Consider the following 21,768-nt stretch of genomic DNA (forward strand, 5'->3'; position numbering starts at 1 on the left):
TAAAGGGATAGTTCACCCAAAATAAAAATCTACACCGTTCACTCAACCTTTGCCACAAACCGAACCCGTTATGAGTTTCTCTCTTCTGTTGAACAAAAAAGAAGATATTTTGAAGAAAGCATAAAACCTGTAACTATTAACATTTATAGTAGGAAAAACAAATACAACAGAAGAAGCATACTCAAACAGGTTTGTGACAAGGGAGAGTAGGGGAGAGCAGGGCACAAAGTAACACTTATTGGTTTTGGTCATGTAATGAACAAAGTAATAGGGTTAGACAAACTATAATTGTCAACACACCTACAAATGAGCACTAGAATCATAATCGCCGGACCAATGATTTCTGCGCAGTATTGCCAAAAGTGCCAGGAACATAAATGTTATTTACCCCACCATAAGTTGTAACAGACGGGGTTAGTTGTAACAAATGCTGTTAAATTAAGGCAGATTTCACACAATTAATTTAAATTCAGTTTACTTAAATAGCTATATTTCTTTTTTATTCAACACAATTTTTATTTTTTTGTTTATTAGATAAACACATTTGAATCTATTTGCATTATCCATTCATTCATTATTATACACTGCATTATTTGCATTATTAGCAATAAAACAATTTCTATTAAAACAATATTTTCTCATGAAAAAAACACTTTTATTTAAAAAGTTTTTAACATTACACTCTAAATAAAATAAAATAAAAATCTCGACTGTAATAAAAATATACTTTTATGCTGCAAAAATAGTTTCACCGTCCAAATTTTACAAAACTTTTTAAATAATTGGGAGGAAGATGTCTGCCGACACTGTGGTGAAAACCTCGGAAGCATGCCATGGTCAATCCTGAGCAAATACCTTAAAACTCTGTGTTAAATTTAACCCAGCATTACTTTGTGCCCCGTGCTCCCCTAAAGCCACGACTGTATTTTTCAGTTTGGGGTGAACTATTCGAAAAGGTCAATGTTGTTGATTTAATGTGTCTGCAACATCATTATGTATTTTAAACGTAATTCAATAAATCAAGTTTAATATTGTAATAAACGTTACCTGAAAAGTAAAAATACAGATCTGTCTTTCGTGAAACCAAACAGTTCTATTTTTATGGCTCATTAATCAAATTGACTTAAATTTCTAATTGATTTTCATGTTTTTGCTTGAGTTTTAAAACTAAAATATGTTGCATATTAATTGAGCACACACTTAATATTCATAAAATGTTGACATTAGTATTTTCTACACTTCAGGGCTTAATTTATGCCAGAACAGGCTGGATCCGGCACCTCATTTTACCGATCCCCCTCCTCGCATGTACGTCCGCCCCGCCCCTCTCTGCACTTTTGTCCATGACACCTCTCCCACCTCAGGTAACATGCCAGATCCGGTACCCTGATCTGTTCCGGGACCTCACAATTTACAATTGAAGCACTGTACATATTATATCCATAATAAAATAATATTAGCTTTTAAGTTGCCCCAAAATATTTTACCCCAAAATGTTTTTACATATCTAAATGAAAATAATAGAAAACATTACATAACAGCATTGTGTGAATCTCAATGCAAACAACGTAGACCAACCAAAAAAAAGAAGAGAAATCCAGCTCAGTTTTATTTATTGTAAAACATTTATCCATTTCACAACAACATAAAATGTTAGTAAATGTTTTTTTTTTTTTAAATCATAAAGTACATTCAGTCCACTTAGCATATAAGCAAACAACATTTTCTTCAAGAAATTATATACATTACATTCAATCCATACAGTGCAATTATATACAACAATATTTATACATGCTTCACAAAATCAGATCATTTCTAAAGGAATAGTTCACCCAAAACTGAATATTCTGTCACCATTTCCTTTGCGGTTCTTCTATTAAACATAATGGGCCCTATCATACACCTAGCACAATAAGGTGCAAGATGTGTTTCGTGCGATTTGTTGCTATTTTCAGACCAGCGCAACTGTAATTTTAATGTTTTGCACCACGTTGTTTAAATAGCAAGTTCACTTGCGCCACTTTGTGGACTCATGGGTGTGCTTGTCTAAAAAGGAGGTATGTTAGAGCACTTTGTCTGCCTGTTTTTAGGAACAGAAATAGACTGCACCATTGACCACTTAAAAGCTGGTCTAAAGTCTAGCGCAGAGTGCGTTAGAGATGTGCCCATGTATTATATAGTAGTAAGTAAGGTAGTATTGCTTATTATATGCATATTTATATTTGTTTTAATAAAACAAGTTTAGATTTGACCACCTGTCGGGATTTGGAGAGGTCTGCATCACCATATGAGGCATAAGAATAGGACATGAGTTTGGATTTAACTTTTTGAGTTTTGGATTTAAGTTTTTTGACCAAACTTTGTTATTATTGTTTATTTATTCGTTTGATGGAAATGAGAACTGAATTTAGAAATAGTTTTGAAACAAATGTTTGCGATTAACAAACTAAATTAAATATGTAGGCTAATGGATGTCTTTAGTGGAGCGCGTACAACACCGTTTCCTTATACACTAAGGTAAAGGAGTAAAGTAAAGAGTAAAAGTAAAGAGAAAGAGAAAATAAAGAGGCCGAATGGAAAAGGCTCGATCTTTATTCTCGCACTGCAGATGGTCTGTTTAACTGTTTTCTCGCTAGTGAAGCATTCAGTTTTTCCACTTATAAAGTTCGTCATGTATATAGCAAATGCGCCATGGTGCGACACAACTGACTCTTAAAGGAAAAGGGAGATAAGACTGATTTAATGCACATTATGCTCAAAACACACCTATAACTCATTAAGAGAATAAGCATAACCCTGTTAGACCATGAGCTGGGGTGCACAGTGTATATTTTGGGTCCTTAAAATAGCAAAAGTGGATTTAGCCACACCTTTAATGCTTTTGCGCCCTGCACTTTAGACTTTGCGCCTAGATCATTAGATCACTAGTCCAATATGTGTCTATGGAAATATTGATGTCCATAGTATCTTTGTTCCCTACTGAATGTCAGTCGCTTAGAGCTTCACATATTCTTCAAAATATCCTTTTTTATAATAAAGAAACTCATAAAAGTAAAAACCATCGTAACTTTTCAGTTTTAGGTGAACTATCTCTAAGTAAAACACGCAGGCTGTTTTTGCCATCAGGAAACACGCTCAGAGTTCGCTACATTATAATAACTAGCTTGAGTACTACTGGAGCCTCCACAACAGGACTGAGTGAAGAGTGAATTCTTCAAGCACAATGGATAGAGCTGGTTGGGGTAGAAGAGCGGTGCGGGTTTCATGTGCATTAGAAGTTTATAGTCCTCCTCCATCTCTTCTATCGGTGCGAGGACGCATGATGAAACAGACTGCTCGTCCTCGGAGATCTGGCTTTTCTCACAGAGCTCCTCATACTGCTGGTCTTCAGATACGGTGCTGATTTTATCATGCTGTTCTTTCTGGTGTGGAGGATGTTGGGTCGCTTCAGCACTCCAAAATGACGGCACAAACAGATTCTAGAAGAAACCAACAAACACACAAAAAAATTGCCATTTGATGTTTGCTCAAACAACTACTACTATTTAAATTGAGCTAAATCACTGAGTTTTGGGGGGACAACTTGATTGTTTTGTTTAATCCACTTAAATTTGTTAAAACCTTTAAATTAATTTAATCGTTTTGTGTTGGGACAACGTGAAGGAATTGTGCTTTTAAAGTGTACACACAAAAAATGATGTTTGCTGTTTGTTTAAACTCATTTAAAATGAGTTGAAACAAGTTTTTGGGGGACAACTTAATTGTTTTATGTTCAATCCACTTAAATTTGTAAAAACCTTTAAATTAACTTAATTGATTTGTGAAGGGACAACAAAGGAATTGTGTGAAACCCATTTTACAGTACACACACAAAAAATGACATTTGGTGTTTCAAATGAGTTGAAACACAATTTCTTACGTTTTTTTTTTTTGGGGGGGGGGGGACTGAATTGTTTTATGTTCAATCTACTTAAATTTGTAAAAACATCAAGTTAACTTAATTGTGTGGAAGCCAGCATATTTTATTTTGTATTAAAAGGTTTATAATCAGTTTAACAAGTATAATTAGCTTATAATCTGTTTTGGGTATTTGAAGTAAGGTTTAAATCAAATATAAATATTAGATAACAAATTAAAGTTAACTAGAAACATTCTAATATATTAAAAAAACAAAAGAGGAAAAAAGCAAAACAAATAGCCAAACAATGTACTGAAGATTAATTAAAATTGTAAAGAAAAAGACTATTCAATATAATAATAGATACTTCAATATTAAAAATATACCATTTATGAATTATACATTTTTACATTAGTTAACCAATACTAATACTACATTAACTTACTACAGTATTGTTTTAGTATCTTTAAAAAACTGAATTAGTTTTTAATTCGATATAATTCTTTTTCATTTGCATTTTAGCAATATTAACTCTAGCAGTGTTGTGTTTTGTATTTATTTATTTATTGAACTGTAATTGTAGTTATTATTGTACATTAATTGGATGAACATTTGGTAACTATGTCTAAATAAAACCAGTACATGTAATTCATTTCAAGTACTTAAAATGGTTTTAGTTTCATAGTTTAGTTTTAATAACCCTGATTTACAAATGCGTTTGTTTAGGTTAAATAGTTAAATAGTTGTTAAATAATAAGCAAACACTCCATTTAACTCACCGACAGCTGTCATATTTTTAATAAATGACATTAACATATTGCATATTTTAGATGATTACCCCCAAAAGCTATGTACAAAATAATGTCATTTACCTTCAGATGTTCTGGTAGTTTGGTTTTAGGGTAGAGGAATCTGTAGACTTTGATGATCAGCCAGGCGGCCAGAATGGCCATAGGAACAAGAACAACAGCAGCGATTCCACAGCTGACCAGAACTAATGCAAAAACACACGCAACAATGTCAACAGGACGTCATTTTAGACATTTAAACATTTCCACTTCATAAACAAAAACACTTCCTAGAGTCAGGTTAGTTCTCAGTTTAACAGAGGATGTAACTATCTGCCATTTACAATAAATGATCTATAATCCCATGACGCGGATTATTGGAACTGTCTTTCCAACTGATACTGAATATTTAGAAGGGGACGGGGCTGTCTTTTTGTCCATAAAACATTATACATTTTGACTTCACATGGACTTTAAAGTTTTATCAGTTACTGCTAATTAGCTTACTGTCCACTTACCTGGTACATTAGTCACACATACAGGAGTGCTGTACTGTCCCACTTCTTTAAGGCCTTTGGGATCCACCTTTGCCTGAACACAATATCTGCTCCATGGATGTAATCCTTTAATACGCTGTTTCACATCTTCATCACTGGATGTAGAAATCTTCTTTATTGACTACAGGGACAAAAAATCATCTTACTGTTATTTCATCCTGCACCCTTTATTCATCAGTCCAGCATGAAGCCTTGCAAAATTTCAATGTGTTTTAAACATGTATAGGTTATTACTAGTAGTAGTTTTTGTTGTCACACTATACAAATAGGTTGATGTTAGGTATTTATTTACACAAACAAATAATGAACAATGGATTTATTACAGTGTATATTCATATTTTTTAATGTCAGTTAATGGAAATCAAGTTGTTCATGTTAACTCACAGTGAATTAACTAATATTAACAAACATGAATTCAGATTAACAACATAATAGTACATGCTTATCTATGAATAACAAATGTTATTTAAGCATTGATCATAATTAGTACATGTTGGTAAATGCATTAACGAATGAAGCCTTATTGAAAAGTTGACCATTTTAATGACTTTAATGTTAACTACTTTTAATTCTAACAACATTTTCTATTTTAGTTTCTATCAAATCTTTTTGATTTGCTCTGTGGGTATGTACAGCAGTATCTAAATCAGCATACTATCATCTCAAAAACATTGCAAGAATTAGATGCTTTGTTTCCATTGAAGATTGTTCATGCTTTTATCAGCAGTAGAGTGGATTACTGTAATGGACTCCTCACTGGCCTTCCCAAAAAGACAGTCAGACAGTTGCAGCTCATTCAGAACGCTGCCAGAACCAGAAAATCAGAGCACATCACACCTGTCCTCAGGCCTTTACACTGGCTCCCAGATACACTCAGAGTAGATTTTAAAGTTTTACTACATGTCTATAAACCTATAAAACAGATCGCTCAGATCATTTGCATCAAGTAAATTAAAAAATCCCAAGAGTTTAGTCAAAGCAGTGTGAATTTACCTTCATCTACTGCCCCATCACATCTGATTAGCCGTGCTTTGTTGAATAAGCACTGTGCTATGTCCAACAGATAGCACTATTAAGTCTTTCTTTTTTAATGCCTTTAAAATCTGTTTTTATCTGTTTCTGATCATTTTTTAATTCTTTTAATTGTTTTTATTTTCTCATCTCCTTTATGTCCTTTAAGTTATGTTTGTTTATGTAAAGCACTTTGAATTACCATTGCGTATGAAATGTGCAAGATAAAAAAACTTGCCTTGCCTCTGACTTTCTAATACTAACATTTCTCGAGTTTACACTTGCAGGTGTTTAAGAATAAAGCGAACTTGGCATACTGTCCATGGAGAGGGCTCTGAGCTCAGGGAAGACACCCCAACTCATGTTATAGTTTGGTCTAATGCTGATTGGATAATAGAATGGTTGTCAACAATGTATTTGAATTGCTAAAACATCTGCGCGTGCTACTCCAGAAATTTGGTTATAAAACATCACTAAGGGCGTATTCACACTATGTACTGTTGCCTCGAAACGGGCCACAGAATACTTGTCCTCCCTCCCGTCTCCCCCGACGGCCCGCACCCACATTACAATCGGGCCTGGGCACGATTACGTCATTGATGTTGCGCTGTTCAGTAAGCGCTCTTGCCCAGCACAGTGGAGATTTCTCTAGTTATATCGCTTTATTCCTTAGGAACAGATCAGCCACTTTTGACCCACATAAACAATCATAAAGTCCTCGTGCTGCAGGAATTAGGAGGTTTGCTGAAGGTGCGCAGCTGTCGTGCAGTGAGGAGTTTCTCACGGCAAACTAAAATATAAACTATAGCAGTTTGCGTTCATTGAACAGTAAGAATGATTAATAAATTCATATGAAACAGTCCCTTAAAAGTCACGTCTTGCTTTCAGTTTTGGGCTTTGGCAAGTTTTGCACTCACACACAAGTGTACCACACCAAAGTCCAAGTAAACTACACTCAGGCACACCTCTTCCAACCCGGCCGGGGGCGGGCTGATTCAGTGCACTCACACTTCTCAAACGATCCAGGAAATGGGCCTGGGCACGGTACGAATATCATAGTGTGAGTTGGCCCTAAAAAGTGTGTACTGATAAGTAATTGTCACATTATTTACATTTTTGTTGCTCTTTGTTGCAAAAATGTTTGTCAATAATTGAATGTAAACAAACAGCATATAATCTTCAACTAAATCAAACTTTAAAATTGCTGTAAATGCTCTTAAAATTCAAAATAACCCTTTTTTTGAGCTAAAAATGAAGGCATGACCCAAATGTCTTAAAAGTAGTGATATAAAAAAAAAACATAAGCATTTTCATACCTCATCTTCAATGCCTTCGATCCGGTGTTTGATGGTGTAGGTCACTTGTGAAAAAAATGTGGAAAGTTTGCCGATTTTCAGAATGGGTGCTCGAACAGTCACTTCCAGACTGTTATTCTGGATGACGAGATGCACAGCAGGAGGTCCTATGATAGCTACAAGGGAGCAAAAGAATTCACATAATTAGAATATTGCATTAAATATTCATTTCACAATGACCTAACAACACAACAAAGCTGGGGAAAAAAACGGATTCACACTTACTGTGCTGATGAGGTATAAATTTGGGTGCTTTAGCCCATTCAGAGAACATCCCATTTTTCTCTGCCCGCACTTGAAAAATGTAGCACCCAAATGCATACGGCAAAACTCCCGCATCACATTTCAGCTCTGTGGTTTTCACACAGATGGAAGAGACATTTCCCCAATCGCAAGGACTGAGCATCATTGACAAACACACACATAAACACACAAAACAATATATGTAAGTCAAATATGCAGGTAGAATGAGCCTATTGTTTTCAACTTCTGCAGAAACCTACACTGTAAATAATATCCGCAAATTAAGTTTTCCGTATTTGGTGATTCATCTTGTGTAACTTTTAACCTTGGAAATTTCAAAAAAGGGACTTTTATTAACATTGGTATTAGTTTAAAGTTATATATCGTCTAGCTTGGTGTCGTATGTTACAATATAAAAACTTTGTAATAAACTGCCAGTACATTTTCTGTTATTTGACACACTTCTTTCTCTAAATATTATACATTATATCATTTCAAACTACTAACAAGTCAATAAAAGTCAACTTTGTAAAACTGTAGAGTTAAAATTTCAAGTCTTCTGGAGAAAGTCTTATTTTATTTTATTTCGGCTAGAATAAAAACAGTTATTAATTTTTTAATCACCATTTTAAGGACAAAATTACAAAAGGAGGCAGAGCAGAGATCAAGATCCCATAATGCAATTCACAACCGTAAATTAACAGAAAACATGTTAATAATATGGTAACTGTTAATGTACAGATATTTTTAACAGTGTGGAATTTCATGTTACAGAGAATCAAGTTTACTGGAAATAATTGCAAACTAATATATAAGCATTTTTGCGTATTTTAAGTGTACTTACACATATCTTACAGTGTACGTCATGTTCCTGATGGAATTGTGTGGAGACGTCCACTCGACAACTGCACCCATGTTGATGGAGACCACCTTCACGTTCTGAGGTGCAGCCAGCTTCGTTTCTAGAGCAAATCAGAGTAACACAACGGTAAGTGATACATTATTCATTCATTCACTTTCCCTTGGCTTAGTCAGAGGTCGCCACAGCGGAATGAATCGTCAACTAGTAATACGTTATATAGAAGGTAGTGCTGGATATTGGAAAAATCGAACATTGTAATATTTTTTTATTCTGCGATATATTGCGATATGAACACAATTTCACCAGATGAGTTGAATAAATATTTGGAATAAATTTATAGTTTTTAGACTGATTGGGATGATTCTGTCGGGGAGTGCATATAAATAAAATATCTTAAACAATCTACAAGCACAGACAAATTCAATAAAGAGAAGGAGAGAAATAAAAAAAAAAAACAGTGTTTTCTTGTTATCAGATCAGAGAAGTCGGACTGTATTCAGGTATAGAGTAATTGAATGATCAAATGTAAAATAATACTGCATAGTCTTCATTTTATAAACAATTCAATAAAATGAATTGTTATTAGTTTGTCAAAGTTACAAACAGTACATTTTCTAATTCCTGAATAAAACCCTCACACAGTCACAGGCCTTAAAAAACTCTTGCAAAAAGCTACATTTTTATCTAGACTCAACATTGCGTATACTCGCAATGTGCCTATTGCTAATGATCCAATTCTGATATCGATGGTGAAACCATATATTGTGCAGCCCTAATAGCAGGGGTGTCCAAACTGAGTTCTAGAGGGCCGGTGTCCTGGAGAGTTTGGCTACAACCCCAATCAAACACACCAGCTAATCAAGCTCTTAATAGATACAGAAACTTCCTGGCAGATGTGTTGAAGTTAGAGCTAAACTCATCAGGACACCGGCCCTCCAGGACCGATTTTTGAGCCCCTTGTTATAAAGCATTATTTTTTTATTGCGAATTGCATGTGTCTTTTTCTTTGTCCCGCCTTTTTGTTGTTTTTTGTTTTCCCATAGGCCCCCATTCTGGCGTGATTCATGCTCTGATTGGCTGCTGGGCTCGGAGGCCTGTATAAAAGGGAGCTTCCGGCAGGATTCGAGGAGCTCATTTGTGCTGCGACGGTTGCGGGGAGTGAACGCCTGGATTTCCCTTACCCCTCCGGCCGAAGTCCAACATTCAATCTTGTTACCATTGTTCATACGTTCAACTTCTTTTGAGAGTTTGAGCTTGTAGGGGTGGCCTGCCTATTTATTTGATGACTTTTGACAATGTTTATGGAGAAAAGTAAGCTTCCTGTATTTTTCTTTTTAAAATTTATAGGTAATTTAGTTAATTTACTTTATAGATTCTTCTGCTTGTTATTTTGGCCTTTGCCCACCCTGAAGAGATGCTCATTTAAAATTACTTTGTTTTTCTATAATAAATCTATTTAATTACTCTCAACTGAGTGTCCGAGTTTGGTTGTCGACCGAAGGGGATCTTTTGCATTAAGTTTTTGTTTTGTTTAAGAAATCCACCACCCCAACACATTTTTTTTCCGTTTATTATGCCCATGTTGTTTTCCCCTAGACTATGGGCTCAATAATTTATTATCTGATAACACAGTTTAAGAATTAACATTAATGTCAAGGGTATAGGTAGAAGAAATAAGCGCAAACGTCAGAGCATATCCAAACATCCCAAAGGCCCCATAATCACCTTATAGACCCCAGAATGTTAAATATGAAATATATTTTTCACTTAAGCGTATATATGCGCTCATTTACGTTCCTTAAGTAAATATACAGCTGCATCTAAAAATCACATACTATATATGCAGAAAAACAGTATTCTATACTGCAGTGTTTCTCAACCACATTCCTGTAGGACCACCAGCTCTGCTCATTTTCCATGTCTCCTTAACCAAACACACCTGATTAAGATCTTCAGCTCGTTAGACCTGTTATGAGTGTGACAGATAAAGGAGACATCCAAAACATGCAGAGTTGGTGGTCCTCTAGGAACATGGTTGAGAAACACTGGAACAGGAGGCTTTCGTCATGATAATTAATCTTATTGCTCCATAAATAAGCATGAACGATAAGACAGGATAGGTAGACAGTATGTATTATTATCAGGAAGTCCTTAATATAAAAAAATTGTATGTGGGGGATACCCAAAATCTGTATAAAACCTGGATGAACTACAACTTTCGATGGGCATTTTACAATCCCATGAGGCCTCAGGAGAGGATTTATGACCATCACAAATGATGCTAATAGGTTGTTAAAAAATAACAGTTCAACACAAGTAAGTTAGCATATCTAAATTAATTTGCGCACATTGATTCTACATACAACATCATTTTTGAACACCTTCAGACATAAGTTCTAAATACTCCCACTGAGAAGAAGATATACATTGTACACAAAAGAAGATATATCGAAGAATGGTGGAAACCTGTAACCATGAACATCCATAATCGGAAAAAAAACAGAAGTAGAAACAAATGGATGTCAATGGGTTTAACAGAAAAAAAAGAACAAACTCAAATTGGTTTGGAACAATCAAGAGTGAGCACTTTTAGGTGAACTATCCTTTATATCATTACATTAGGATCATAAGAAACACTGCTGTGGTCTGTTGGAATCAAATGTTATGGCCTCCCCAAAAATGACATTTGAAAAGGTTTGCTTCTGCTATGCTATGAACAGTAAACATGTAGACATGATATTAGCATAAACACTTCATGCTGAATATTTGCTTCCTCTCTGCTGAGCCACTGGTGGGTCGTGACCCAGATTAAAACCCACTACATTAAATAACATTTCTGAAGAAATGGAGTCTGCAACTATTCACAGGATAACTGTAAATCAATTTCACTTTACAAAATCATTTTAGAGGATGTACTTTATGAGGTCAGTTCCTCTGAAGTTCACAAATGTTTATGATGCTAATTAATATGATGATGATTATTAAATGTGTAACCTATAAATGGAACATTGGTTAACAAAATTGGTTAACATTGGTTAACAGAATTAAATGCACTTCACTGTGAAACATATATGTTTTTGTTATTAAGTTTAATGTGACTTGCACAGTAAAAAAAAAAAAGATAGCAACTTTTTGTGTTTTAACATCAGATGAGCCCTGTAGCATTCATTTTAAAGACTAAATGCAGCCATACGTACTTCTGGCTACATAATTTGCAATCTCCAGAAATGTACAGTATATAGGGCTTTGTTTTCAGAGCCCATGTTGAACTAAATTATTGAAAAATAATGTATCACCACCTCTAAAGTGCATTATTTTTCTAATAATTGAATGGTCCATTGAACATCTTGCTTCAACTCCACTCATGTAAACAACCTGTGGAAATCTTGCTATGTGAAAATGGTAAAAAAAAAAGAAAAAAAAAAGTGTTGTTTCTGCTTAGGAATTTGCTAATGCTTCTTCAGCAAAGTTTGGATTTACTTCAACACAATTGGAAATATTATATTATTTAGTGATTTTCTGACAAACTAAATGAAAATAAAATAGGGTGTTTTCAAACCTTTTTAGAATAAACCCAATATTGGCACATCATTCAAAACTAAGCCTTTAAAAAACTTTTTAAGAAACTAAGAGTTTTTTAATACTTTAATACTTAAGAGAAATTAATACTTTTAAAGTGGTTTTATTTGTATTTTTTTTGTGTTAGAGCAGAATATATATTCTTGAGATCATTAATACAAACATCAAAACGCTATTAAAAATCAATGATCAAAAAGAATACTGACCAGCATAGATGTGGTGTCCATCCTTTGTCGCAAAGAGTGTGAGAATCAGGAGCTTCGCGATCATGACTGACAGCATCACTGTTGGGGTAAGTCAAGTCACAGGCTTTTAAACTTCAAAGGCTGTTTGTCACGTGCTCAAGAGGAACCGGGAACAAACTGAATCAACAACTTCCTCCTTTACACACACACACACACACACACACACACACACACACACACACACACACACACACACACAAGAAAGTTTTTCTTTATAATAAAAGACATGAACAGCAGACTCTGGGAAATTCACAAAAAAGTTTGTAATGGATGTCTTTTTTCATCTTCAGTGAAGTTATACGTGAAGACTGAGAAACTCCACACAAAATGATTATTAGACTGTTTTTTTTCACTTTTTAACAGTAATGATTTGTGACATTTATGCTTAGAAAAAACTGGGAAACTCTTCTCACTCACTATCATTCAGCTTAGTCCCTGATTTATCAGGGGTTGCCACAGCGGAATGAACCGGCAATTACTCTGGAATATGTTTTCTAGTTCACCTATACCACGTCTTTGAACTGTGGGGGAAACCTACACAAACATGATTCGAACCAGCTACTTTTTTTTTTGGAGAAAATCTAATTATGAAGGAAGCACGGTGGCTCAGTGGTTAGCACTGCAGCCTCACAGCAAGAAGGTTGCTGGTTCAAGTTCTGGCTGGGCTAGTTGGCATTTCTTTGTGGAGTTTGCATGTTCTCCCCATGTTGCTATGGGTTTCATCCGGATGCTCTGGTTTCCCCCACAGTCCAAAGACATACAGTATTAGTGAAATGGATAAACAAAATTGGCCATAGTGTATGAGTGTGTGTCTATATGCGAGTGTGTATGGGTGTTTTCCAGACCTGGGTTGCCGCTTGAGAGGCACCTGCTGTGTAAAACATATGCTGGGATAGTTCATTTTGCTGTGGTGACCCCTGATAAATGAATGAATAATTATAAAGACAGAATAAAGTTAAGAGAGCAAAACTGAACAGGGGCTTAAAAATAAAAATTATAATTAAAAAAAAAATCAGGGCAAAAAAGTTAAAGCATTATTACAGGTAACATACCAATGACGACCTTCTTGTGAGGCGACAGACTAACCACTGAGCCACAGACTCAACACCGCCTTCAGTGAATAAATGTGTAGCTTACCTCATCATTAAAGCAAGTAAAAATTTCTTTTTTAAACTTTTTGGGGTGCTTTTACACCTTGTTTCAATACCCGGCGCGTTTCCCAGTTAACTCGGTTTGTTTGGTATTTTGTGAACACCAAAATCGCGCTCTGATTCGCGCCATCCGAGATCGCCTGAACAAGCTGTTCTCGACTCGGTTGAAACGAACTCTGGTTCCGCTTTGAAAAAGCAATACGGTTGTATGGCTATATGAAGAGAGAATGACGTCCTACCGGTAAAGTGCGTTTCATATAGGAAAGTGAAAGCATGCGGTCGGACTGAACCAGGCCAGTGCAGAGACTGCAGGAGATTTATTGTTGTTGTCGTCGTCGTCGCGCGCCTACTGAAGGGCGGTAGTGCCGCGGGGGCACTTTCAATCCAAGACTAGGGCATGTGCACTGCAAAGGTTGAGCCCTATGTGCACGTGCCTGGATTGAACCGTTTCAAAACAAATAAAAACAACTATAACATTAACTTTTTGTTTAACAAGACTCCTGATATACCTGGCCTAAACGTGAACCCTGTTTGTTTAGGCATCTATAGCATGTGTTCTTGTTTTCTAAGCTCTGCAGGTGACCTCAGTAACTTGTGGTTTGACATTCAGATTGGTTTTTGACCTCAATTCTGTTGTTCCAATTTGCACATGGGAAATTAAACTGAAAACAGTTACCCAATTATTATCCTGAATAAAAAAACATCCATTTCAAGTTAAACATAATCTAATCTTCGCGGTGGGCAAACGATACAAAGCAAAAGCTATGATCTGCTAGAAAAATTGGCGAAATTACCATCTAGTATTTCTATTTTATTTTTAATGTATTTTGTTTTTAGGTCTATTGTTTTAGTTCATGTCTGCACTGACACCTTGAAAGATCAACCAAAGTTCATCTGCTTCATGATCTCTCGGTTCATCTGTAAAGAAATGCATCAGCCAAAGTTTTTAAAGCTTAAAATAAATAATGAAAACGTGAATGAACACAGTTATTAAGTGTCATATTTTAACAAAAAATAAATAAATAATAATATTACAAAAACTGACGGCCAATAGTGCTAAAGATTTTTTTATAACTCTTGAAATAAGGCTATGTATGAGAAAGTATTTCCTCTTGATTTATATTTGGTGATGTCTGTGGGTGTCACCACAAAAAATTAAAGTACACATTTTAGCTTATAAGGACTCATTACTCACCAATCACCATCATAAATCAGTCTAACATAACAACGTCTTGACAGCTGAGTGGAATCCCGGAAAATAAACAGTGGAACAACGAGCAATGGGAGGTTCGCACGTGACTGAAACTTTAGCAACAGTGTTACCCTATCAATCCAAACATTTGATTCAGAACAGTCGATTTACAGGTGTGGAAGCACTCTTAGATAACCAAATTGTAATATAAATCCTTTCAAATTTGAATTTAATCACCGAGGCTACAAATTCACCGACCAAAATGAATAATTTAGTAGGCTATAGGCTATACTAATTAAGATTTAGTTTTATTAAGTAGGCCATCACTCGCTATACATTTACTAATGTAAATTAGTCATTTCCAGGTCATACAGTCGCTTCATTTTAAACATCTGAAATTTAATCCCTCATATACATTTAAATTTTTGTGGTATTTCAGAGGATAATTGTCAATTACCTGCTTTGTGGCAAAGTAAATCCACAATAAATAAGACAAACCATGGTGGCCATAATGGGTTTGCATTTTTTTATCAACTAATGCAGCTTAAGAAAACCACAATTACATTTCGTCGTCTGATAAAATATTTCTTTTGCAATAACAAATCAAATGTAGGATTTCAGAATCAAACAGCATATCCCAGAAATAAATAAGCAGGACTCTGGACATGCTCATCCGCAATGTGCAAACCTGTTTTTTTTTTTTTGCAATCATAACGGTCATAAATGTGCATACATATACATTAAAATCATTTATTTCTTTATATCTGTTCAACACAAAGCATAAAGGTCTATTAAACAGACAAACATCTCAAACACGCAGAAAGAATGGACGCTGAAGCTGAACATTTTGTCTTGATTCGTCTATTTCTGTAAACCGTGTTCTTGTTTGCTAGCATGCTTATGACAACACCCTCAGATGAACAATGGCGATGTGTGCAAGACCTTTAATGATACATTCCAATATTGCAAGGTGATGATGGTTATTAAAGGTTAATTGTTTGATTTGTGTTATAACTACTATCCATAGGATATCTTTTCCTCTTATTTTGTTACAGATACACAATTAGCACAGTTTGATGCATTGGCTAAAATGTATGGATGCCTCTTTCCAACACAGAATACCACAGTATAAGGTAACTTAAACTGTCCATTTTCTTAACATTCTGAGAAAAGTCAAACGTTTTAGAACTGAGAATTGACTTTTCTTGCAACTTGATGCAAAAAATAATTAGATATTGCAACTATTTGGTCTGAATCCTTATTAATTATTTTTTGTTTTTATTTGTAGACTTTTACAGAACTTAGACTTTACTCTAGAAATGAGTTTATATCATAAATTCAACTTAATATCTCAAAAGATTGAGGTAAAATCTCAGTTCTTTGATGAAAAGATCATATTTGTGTGGTGACTTGTAATTTAGAGATCTAAATTATATCTCATCATACATATAAATAATAAAATAGTCAAGAATAGTATAGCATAGTTGAGAAAATAGTCAGAATTATAGGGTTAATTAATTCATGTCATAACAATTGTTACTTTAAAGGGCACCTATTTTACTCCTTTTACAAGACATAAGATAAACCTTTGGTGTCTCCAGAATGTATCTGTAAAGTTTCAGCTCAAAATACCCATTAGTTAATTTATCATAGCCCCCAGAATGTGGCCATTTTGGTGTCTGAGCTGTTTTTGTGGCCTGTGGCTTTAAATGCAAATGAGCTGCTTTTCCCCATCCACCACGTGAGTGTGTTTCTCCTGCTTTACAGCAGATAAACAGCAGTCAGTGATAGAGACAGACTCGGATGAAGCTAAATAGAGCTCATTAGTTAAAAATACCAAGTAAGTTTATTTCATGTAGTTGTGGTGGAGTTTATTCAAGCCTTTCTGAAACGATGAGTCTCACACATTGAAGTGTTTACTGACACCATGCGGCTGTGGTGATCATATCGGTTAAGAATTAGATAATGATTTTACTTTCTTCATTACAAACATGCTGTTTTAAAAACGTTTTAAACTTATAAAAATCACAGAGAGTTGTAACAAATATTTTAATCCCTGTTATTATTATAGAAACATCGCGCCTGTCAATCGATCGGTGGATGGGGATAACTGCACTCCTACATCACATTGCGATGGCCATCAAAATCACTAGGACTTGGGTCCTATGTTAGCGTCAGGAAATGTTATAAAAAGAAACGTCTTGTGTTTATATCACTCCAATATGACTGTAGAAAACACTATACCTACAAACAGTTCTGTTCAAACAGCAAAAACAAGTTGATTTTCATCATAGGTGCCCTTTAAAAATAATAATGAAATTTATATATATGTGTGTGTGTGTGTGTGTGTGTGTGAAAATGCAGAGTTTGTTATTGAAACGGCAAGATAATATAAATATATTCATTCTGGTGGAAAAAGAGCTTCCATAAATACTATTCTAGCACAATAATGTGGGCAATATTCTAGCTACATGAGGAGGTTGTCATCATGACAATCTTATTGCTCCATTAATGCACATGGACAGAGCATGAAGAATGGGAATTTCTGTGAGGTAGACAGTATGTAATCTTAATCAATAAGTCCTTCTTTTAAAAAAAACAAGAAGAAAAAATGACTAATGTTGTTGTCTTGATGACTGCAGTAGTTCAATGGTTACATACAGAAAAACATAAAACACACAGACAACCATACATACACACAATCTTTCGCAAACCCACCCACACACACACCCACATACCCACACAATCATACCCACACACACACACACACACACACACACACACACACACACACACACACACACACACACACACACACACACACAATAGTAGACTTGCCTTTTAATATGCATTTGTTATTTTGTTACAAACAAAATGAGTTGATAAAGCACCCCTGTGTGTTCTCACTCACCCATTTAGATAAAAGACTTTAGTTTTTTTCTTTTAAATGCGCTCCACTCTGTACAAAGACATGGCACGCAATGTTACATGTTATCACACACCCGTCTGTCTATTTTTGTACAATTGCATAGAAGTGTAAAAACCTTTGTTTAAAATGAATAAACAATTCTAGACTTTTTTGCCGTAAGAAACTACCCAAACTACTAAAGATCAAATCTACAATGTGGAACCGCGATCCTTCAGAAAAATAGATTTTTATTGATATTCCCCATTGTAAACATATCCGGTCCAGTTGTTGACACTACAAAAGCATGCAACGAGGAGAAGACGTCTTCAGTCTAAATCCTGCTCCTCTGTTATTACATGAACCAGCGACTCCATGGCATGTCCAATGTTATCAACCATGTGGAAAAGACTTCCCACATTGGGACCTGAAGGAGATGGAAAAACCAGAGTCTGAGCACAGTATTTTATATCTCTACCACTGCTAAACAGACATCGCCACAGAGAAACAGATTATCCGACTCATTACACGTTGCTTTGATGTGGTTTTTAAGCTCTTTATTTAAAAAAAAAAAAAAGATCATAACTTCGTTACATCAAAATCCTAGAAAAGCCAGATAGTCTCCAAATATATAAATATGGGATGGTTCCTGTTTTTAGACATGTATATTTTTTTTGCTCACTGTGATATGCTAACTGCTTGTCTGTCATTTTATAAATAACTATTTATATATATACTATATATTTTTTATTTAATTTTTTTATATATTTTTTTATAAATAGCATGGATTGTCTCAGTCAACATAATTAATATTGCTGAGGTCTCCTCTGCTCATAATTGAAAAAATAAAATTACAGCAATATTTTAAAAATATTATTACAATTTAAAATAAGTATTTTAATATAGTTCTAAAAGAAATGTCTTTTTCATTAGATTTTTAAGCATCATTACATATTTCTAAGAGTCACGTGATCCAAAACAAATTATTCTAACATGCTGAGTTTCTATGGTAACACTATTGTAAAATAATGGTCCATTAGTTAATGTATTTACTAACATTAACAAACTATTTATAATACATTTATTACGGTATTTATTTATCTTTGTTACCATTAGTTAATGCAATTAAGGTTAAATAACGTTAAATAAGTTCATTTTAACTCACTGTGGATTAACTAATTTTAAAGGAAACAACTTTAGATTTTAGCAGGCATAAACTAATGTTGAATTATGATTATTCATACTTACAGTTAGTTAATACATTAACTAACATTACCTATTGGACCATTGTTCTAAAGCAGTGGTTCTTAAACTATGGTACGTGTTGATCAATTTCAAAATTGATCAAAAATGATGTATATAATATGCCATATAGCCTATATTTCTGAGGTAATCTGCCACGTTTTTTATCTTTGCAGAGTTGTAGCTGCTTTACTGAGCCTACTACGCTACTGTATTTCAATACTGCTCATTTTGGTGGTACTTGTAGAGACAATTTTTTTCTGAGGTGGTACTTGATGAAAAAAGTTTGAGAATGTTCTAAAGTGTTACTTTTTCTATAAGTTATCACTGGTACTTAATTATTAATAATGTATTTGTAATTTTCAATACATAAGTATTATTTTTTTTTGCATCTTATTTTTTTTGTGAAAATGTTCATACATTATTATCCAGGGTTGTTTGACTTTCAAACAAAAAAGTTTAAGGCATTATAAATAATTTATTGTAAATGCAATAACTGAATGTGTAATTGGTTAATAAATGTAACGTATTTAAAAAAAAATACAAACCCACTGATAAGAATCAGAAGTGTTTCATGAGCTCCAAAGTATCATGTGACACTAAAGACTGAAGTAATGATGCTAAAAATTCAGTTTTGCTAACTGAAAACATACATTTTTAATAATACTCTTTAAAAAGCTTCCTGAAATCACAGTTTAAATAGACAAGAAAGGCTGAAAAGACGAGTGAGAAGACTGAAAGGTTAGTTACAATACTAACCTCTCATGGATTTAGCCGTCCGCCTCCTTAGACAGAGGAAAAGGGGAAATAAGAAAAATCAGTGAAGTAGGAGCAGAAAGGCAGTTAGTCAAAAAGAGAAACAGATAAAATATGTACATCAACATTAGCAAATCATGTTTGTTATTACAGCTGCAGTTTTACTTTTTTAAGTTTTATAACGTCCCATTATCCATTTCAAAGTAGGAAAAATAACAAACAAAGAGTCGTTTAGAGGTTTATTCATGCAGAGTAGAAAAGCAGTGGGTCAAAATGAACAAGTGCTGTTTAAAATGAAATGGATGCTGTGATAAACCTTTCCTTCCGATTGTGACATACACTTACCGGCCACTTTATTAGGTACACCTGTCCACATGGCAGCAACTAAATGCATTTAGGCATGTAGACATGGTCAAGATGATCTGCTGCAGTTCAAACCGAGCATCAGAATGGGGAAGAAAGGGGATTTAAGTGACTTTAAACGTGGCATAGTTGTTGGTGCCAGACTTTCAGAAACTGCTGATCCACTGGGATTTTCACGCACAACCATCTCTAGGGTTTACAGAGAATGGTCAGAAAAACAGTAAATATCCAGTGAGCGGCAGTTCTGTGGGTGCAAATGCCTTTTTGATGTCAGAGGAGAATGGCCAGACTGTTCCAGCTAATAGAAAGGCAACAGAAACTCAAATAACCACTCGTTACAACCGAGGTCTGCAGAAGAGCATCTCTAAAAGCACAACACATCCAACCTTGACTCGGATGGGCTACAGCAGCAGAAGACCAAACCGGGTGCCACTCCTGTCAGCTAAGAACAGGAAAGTGAGGCTGCAATGGTGAGTGTATTAAAGTGGCCAGTGAGTGTATATCAGAGTAAAATAGCTTCTTGAGTAAAAAAACAAAATAAAAAAACAATGTAGACAGTTGTCTGCTGTTGGTTGATCTTTAAAGGGAATAAAAATAATATTTCCTCATTTTATAAGTCAAAAAAGTTAAATTACTGAACTTACAGACAGGAGTCTGAGGAAAATGGTAATGTTAAATAAAAAATTATTTTAAATTAAATTAATTACTATCCATCCATCCGTGAATTTTGAAACGATTTGCTTAGGATGGAAATCTGGCTATCGCATCAAGAAGGAGGCGAAGTTACAGCTGAAAACTGTAACTCTAACATATGTTTGCTCGATTAGTAGTCCTTGTGGATCACAACGGACACTTTCGCAAGGTAGACATACACAACTTGACAAAAGTCTTGTCGTCGAGCTGTTGTAAGAGCAACAAATAATAACTTGACTTCTAGGTGACCATTTGGAAAAGTGGCTGAAGTAGATTTTTCAGAGGAATTATCTGTTAAAATGCATCCCAATCCTCACAAATACTGCAGAAGACCTATTAGAACCAGCATGGAGCCAAGATTCACACCGAAATCAGTCAAACTTGGTAAAGGAAAAATCATGGTTACATTCTGTATAGGGGCATACAAGAGATCTGCAGAGTGGATGGCATCAGCCAACAGTGTGAGTTATAAAGACATTTGTGCTGCCCATTTCATTACAAACCACAGAAGAGGGCAAATTCTTCAGCAGGATAGCGCTCCTTCTCATACTTTAGCCTTCACATCAAAGTTCCTGAAAGCAAAGAAGGCCAAGGTGCTCCAGGATTGGCCAGCCCAGTTGAGCATGTCTGGGGTAAGATTAGGGAGGAGGCATTGATGATGAATCCAAAGAATCTTGATGAACTCTGGGAGTCCTGCAAGAACGCTTTCTTTGCCATTCCAGATGACTTTAATAATGAGCTATTTGAGCCATTGCAGAGATGTATGGATGCAGTTGTTCAAGCTCAGGGGAGTCCATGGGAGCTCACTGTCCTAATTAAATAATTAAAAATCAATGTTTTATTTTGCTAAAAAAAGCGTAATCTAGAGGCCTTTACCTTTCATATCTGCCACTTCTGATACCAAATGATCAACTGGAAGTCAAATTAT

General features: G+C 34.9%; 2 protein-coding genes and 1 long non-coding RNA gene across 37 annotated transcripts in view; all 3 read right to left on the reverse strand.

Annotated features, from left to right (window-relative positions):
• Nucleotides 1-1,596: 1,596 nt before the first annotated feature.
• crfb15 (cytokine receptor family member B15) lies at nt 1,597-15,230 on the reverse strand. Of its 8 annotated transcripts, XM_087234985.1 has the most exons (10): nt 14,885-15,230; nt 13,591-13,649; nt 13,384-13,455; nt 12,500-12,674; nt 8,697-8,814; nt 7,835-8,007; nt 7,571-7,725; nt 5,205-5,364; nt 4,771-4,892; nt 1,597-3,479 (listed from the first exon to the last, which is right to left on the reverse strand). In XM_087234985.1, the coding sequence occupies exons 4-10, from the start codon at nt 12,573-12,575 to the stop codon at nt 3,123-3,125; spliced, it is 1,161 nt and encodes a 386-aa protein (XP_087091111.1). In that variant the 5' UTR covers nt 12,576-12,674; nt 13,384-13,455; nt 13,591-13,649; nt 14,885-15,230; the 3' UTR covers nt 1,597-3,122.
• A 2,477-nt stretch (nt 15,231-17,707) lies between these two features.
• Nucleotides 17,708-21,768, reverse strand: part of dmd (dystrophin) — a 249,405-nt gene continuing 245,344 nt past the window's right edge. For 13 of the 28 annotated variants that reach the window (XR_015475971.1, XR_015475970.1, XR_015475969.1 and 10 more), the window contains 2 exons: nt 19,788-19,813; nt 17,708-18,213 (listed from right to left, as the gene is read on the reverse strand). Coding sequence is in view for 22 of the 28 variants with exons in the window: in XM_087236516.1 (XP_087092642.1) it covers nt 19,791-19,813 (23 nt within the window). In the remaining 6 variants the exon portion in view is untranslated. The remainder of the gene's footprint in view (nt 18,214-19,787; nt 19,814-21,768) is intronic. The other 15 variants (XM_087236510.1, XM_087236509.1, XM_087236518.1 and 12 more) reach the window with 3 other exon arrangements.
• LOC147846695 (uncharacterized) lies at nt 20,011-21,752 on the reverse strand. The gene is made up of 2 exons (XR_015476387.1): nt 21,717-21,752; nt 20,011-21,651 (listed from the first exon to the last, which is right to left on the reverse strand). It is a non-coding gene; the product is annotated as an uncharacterized LOC147846695 (long non-coding RNA).

This window comes from Danio rerio, chromosome 1, assembly GCF_052040795.2.
Source record: "Danio rerio strain M-AB ecotype USA chromosome 1, GRCz13ab, whole genome shotgun sequence".
NCBI lineage: Eukaryota > Metazoa > Chordata > Actinopteri > Cypriniformes > Danionidae > Danio > Danio rerio.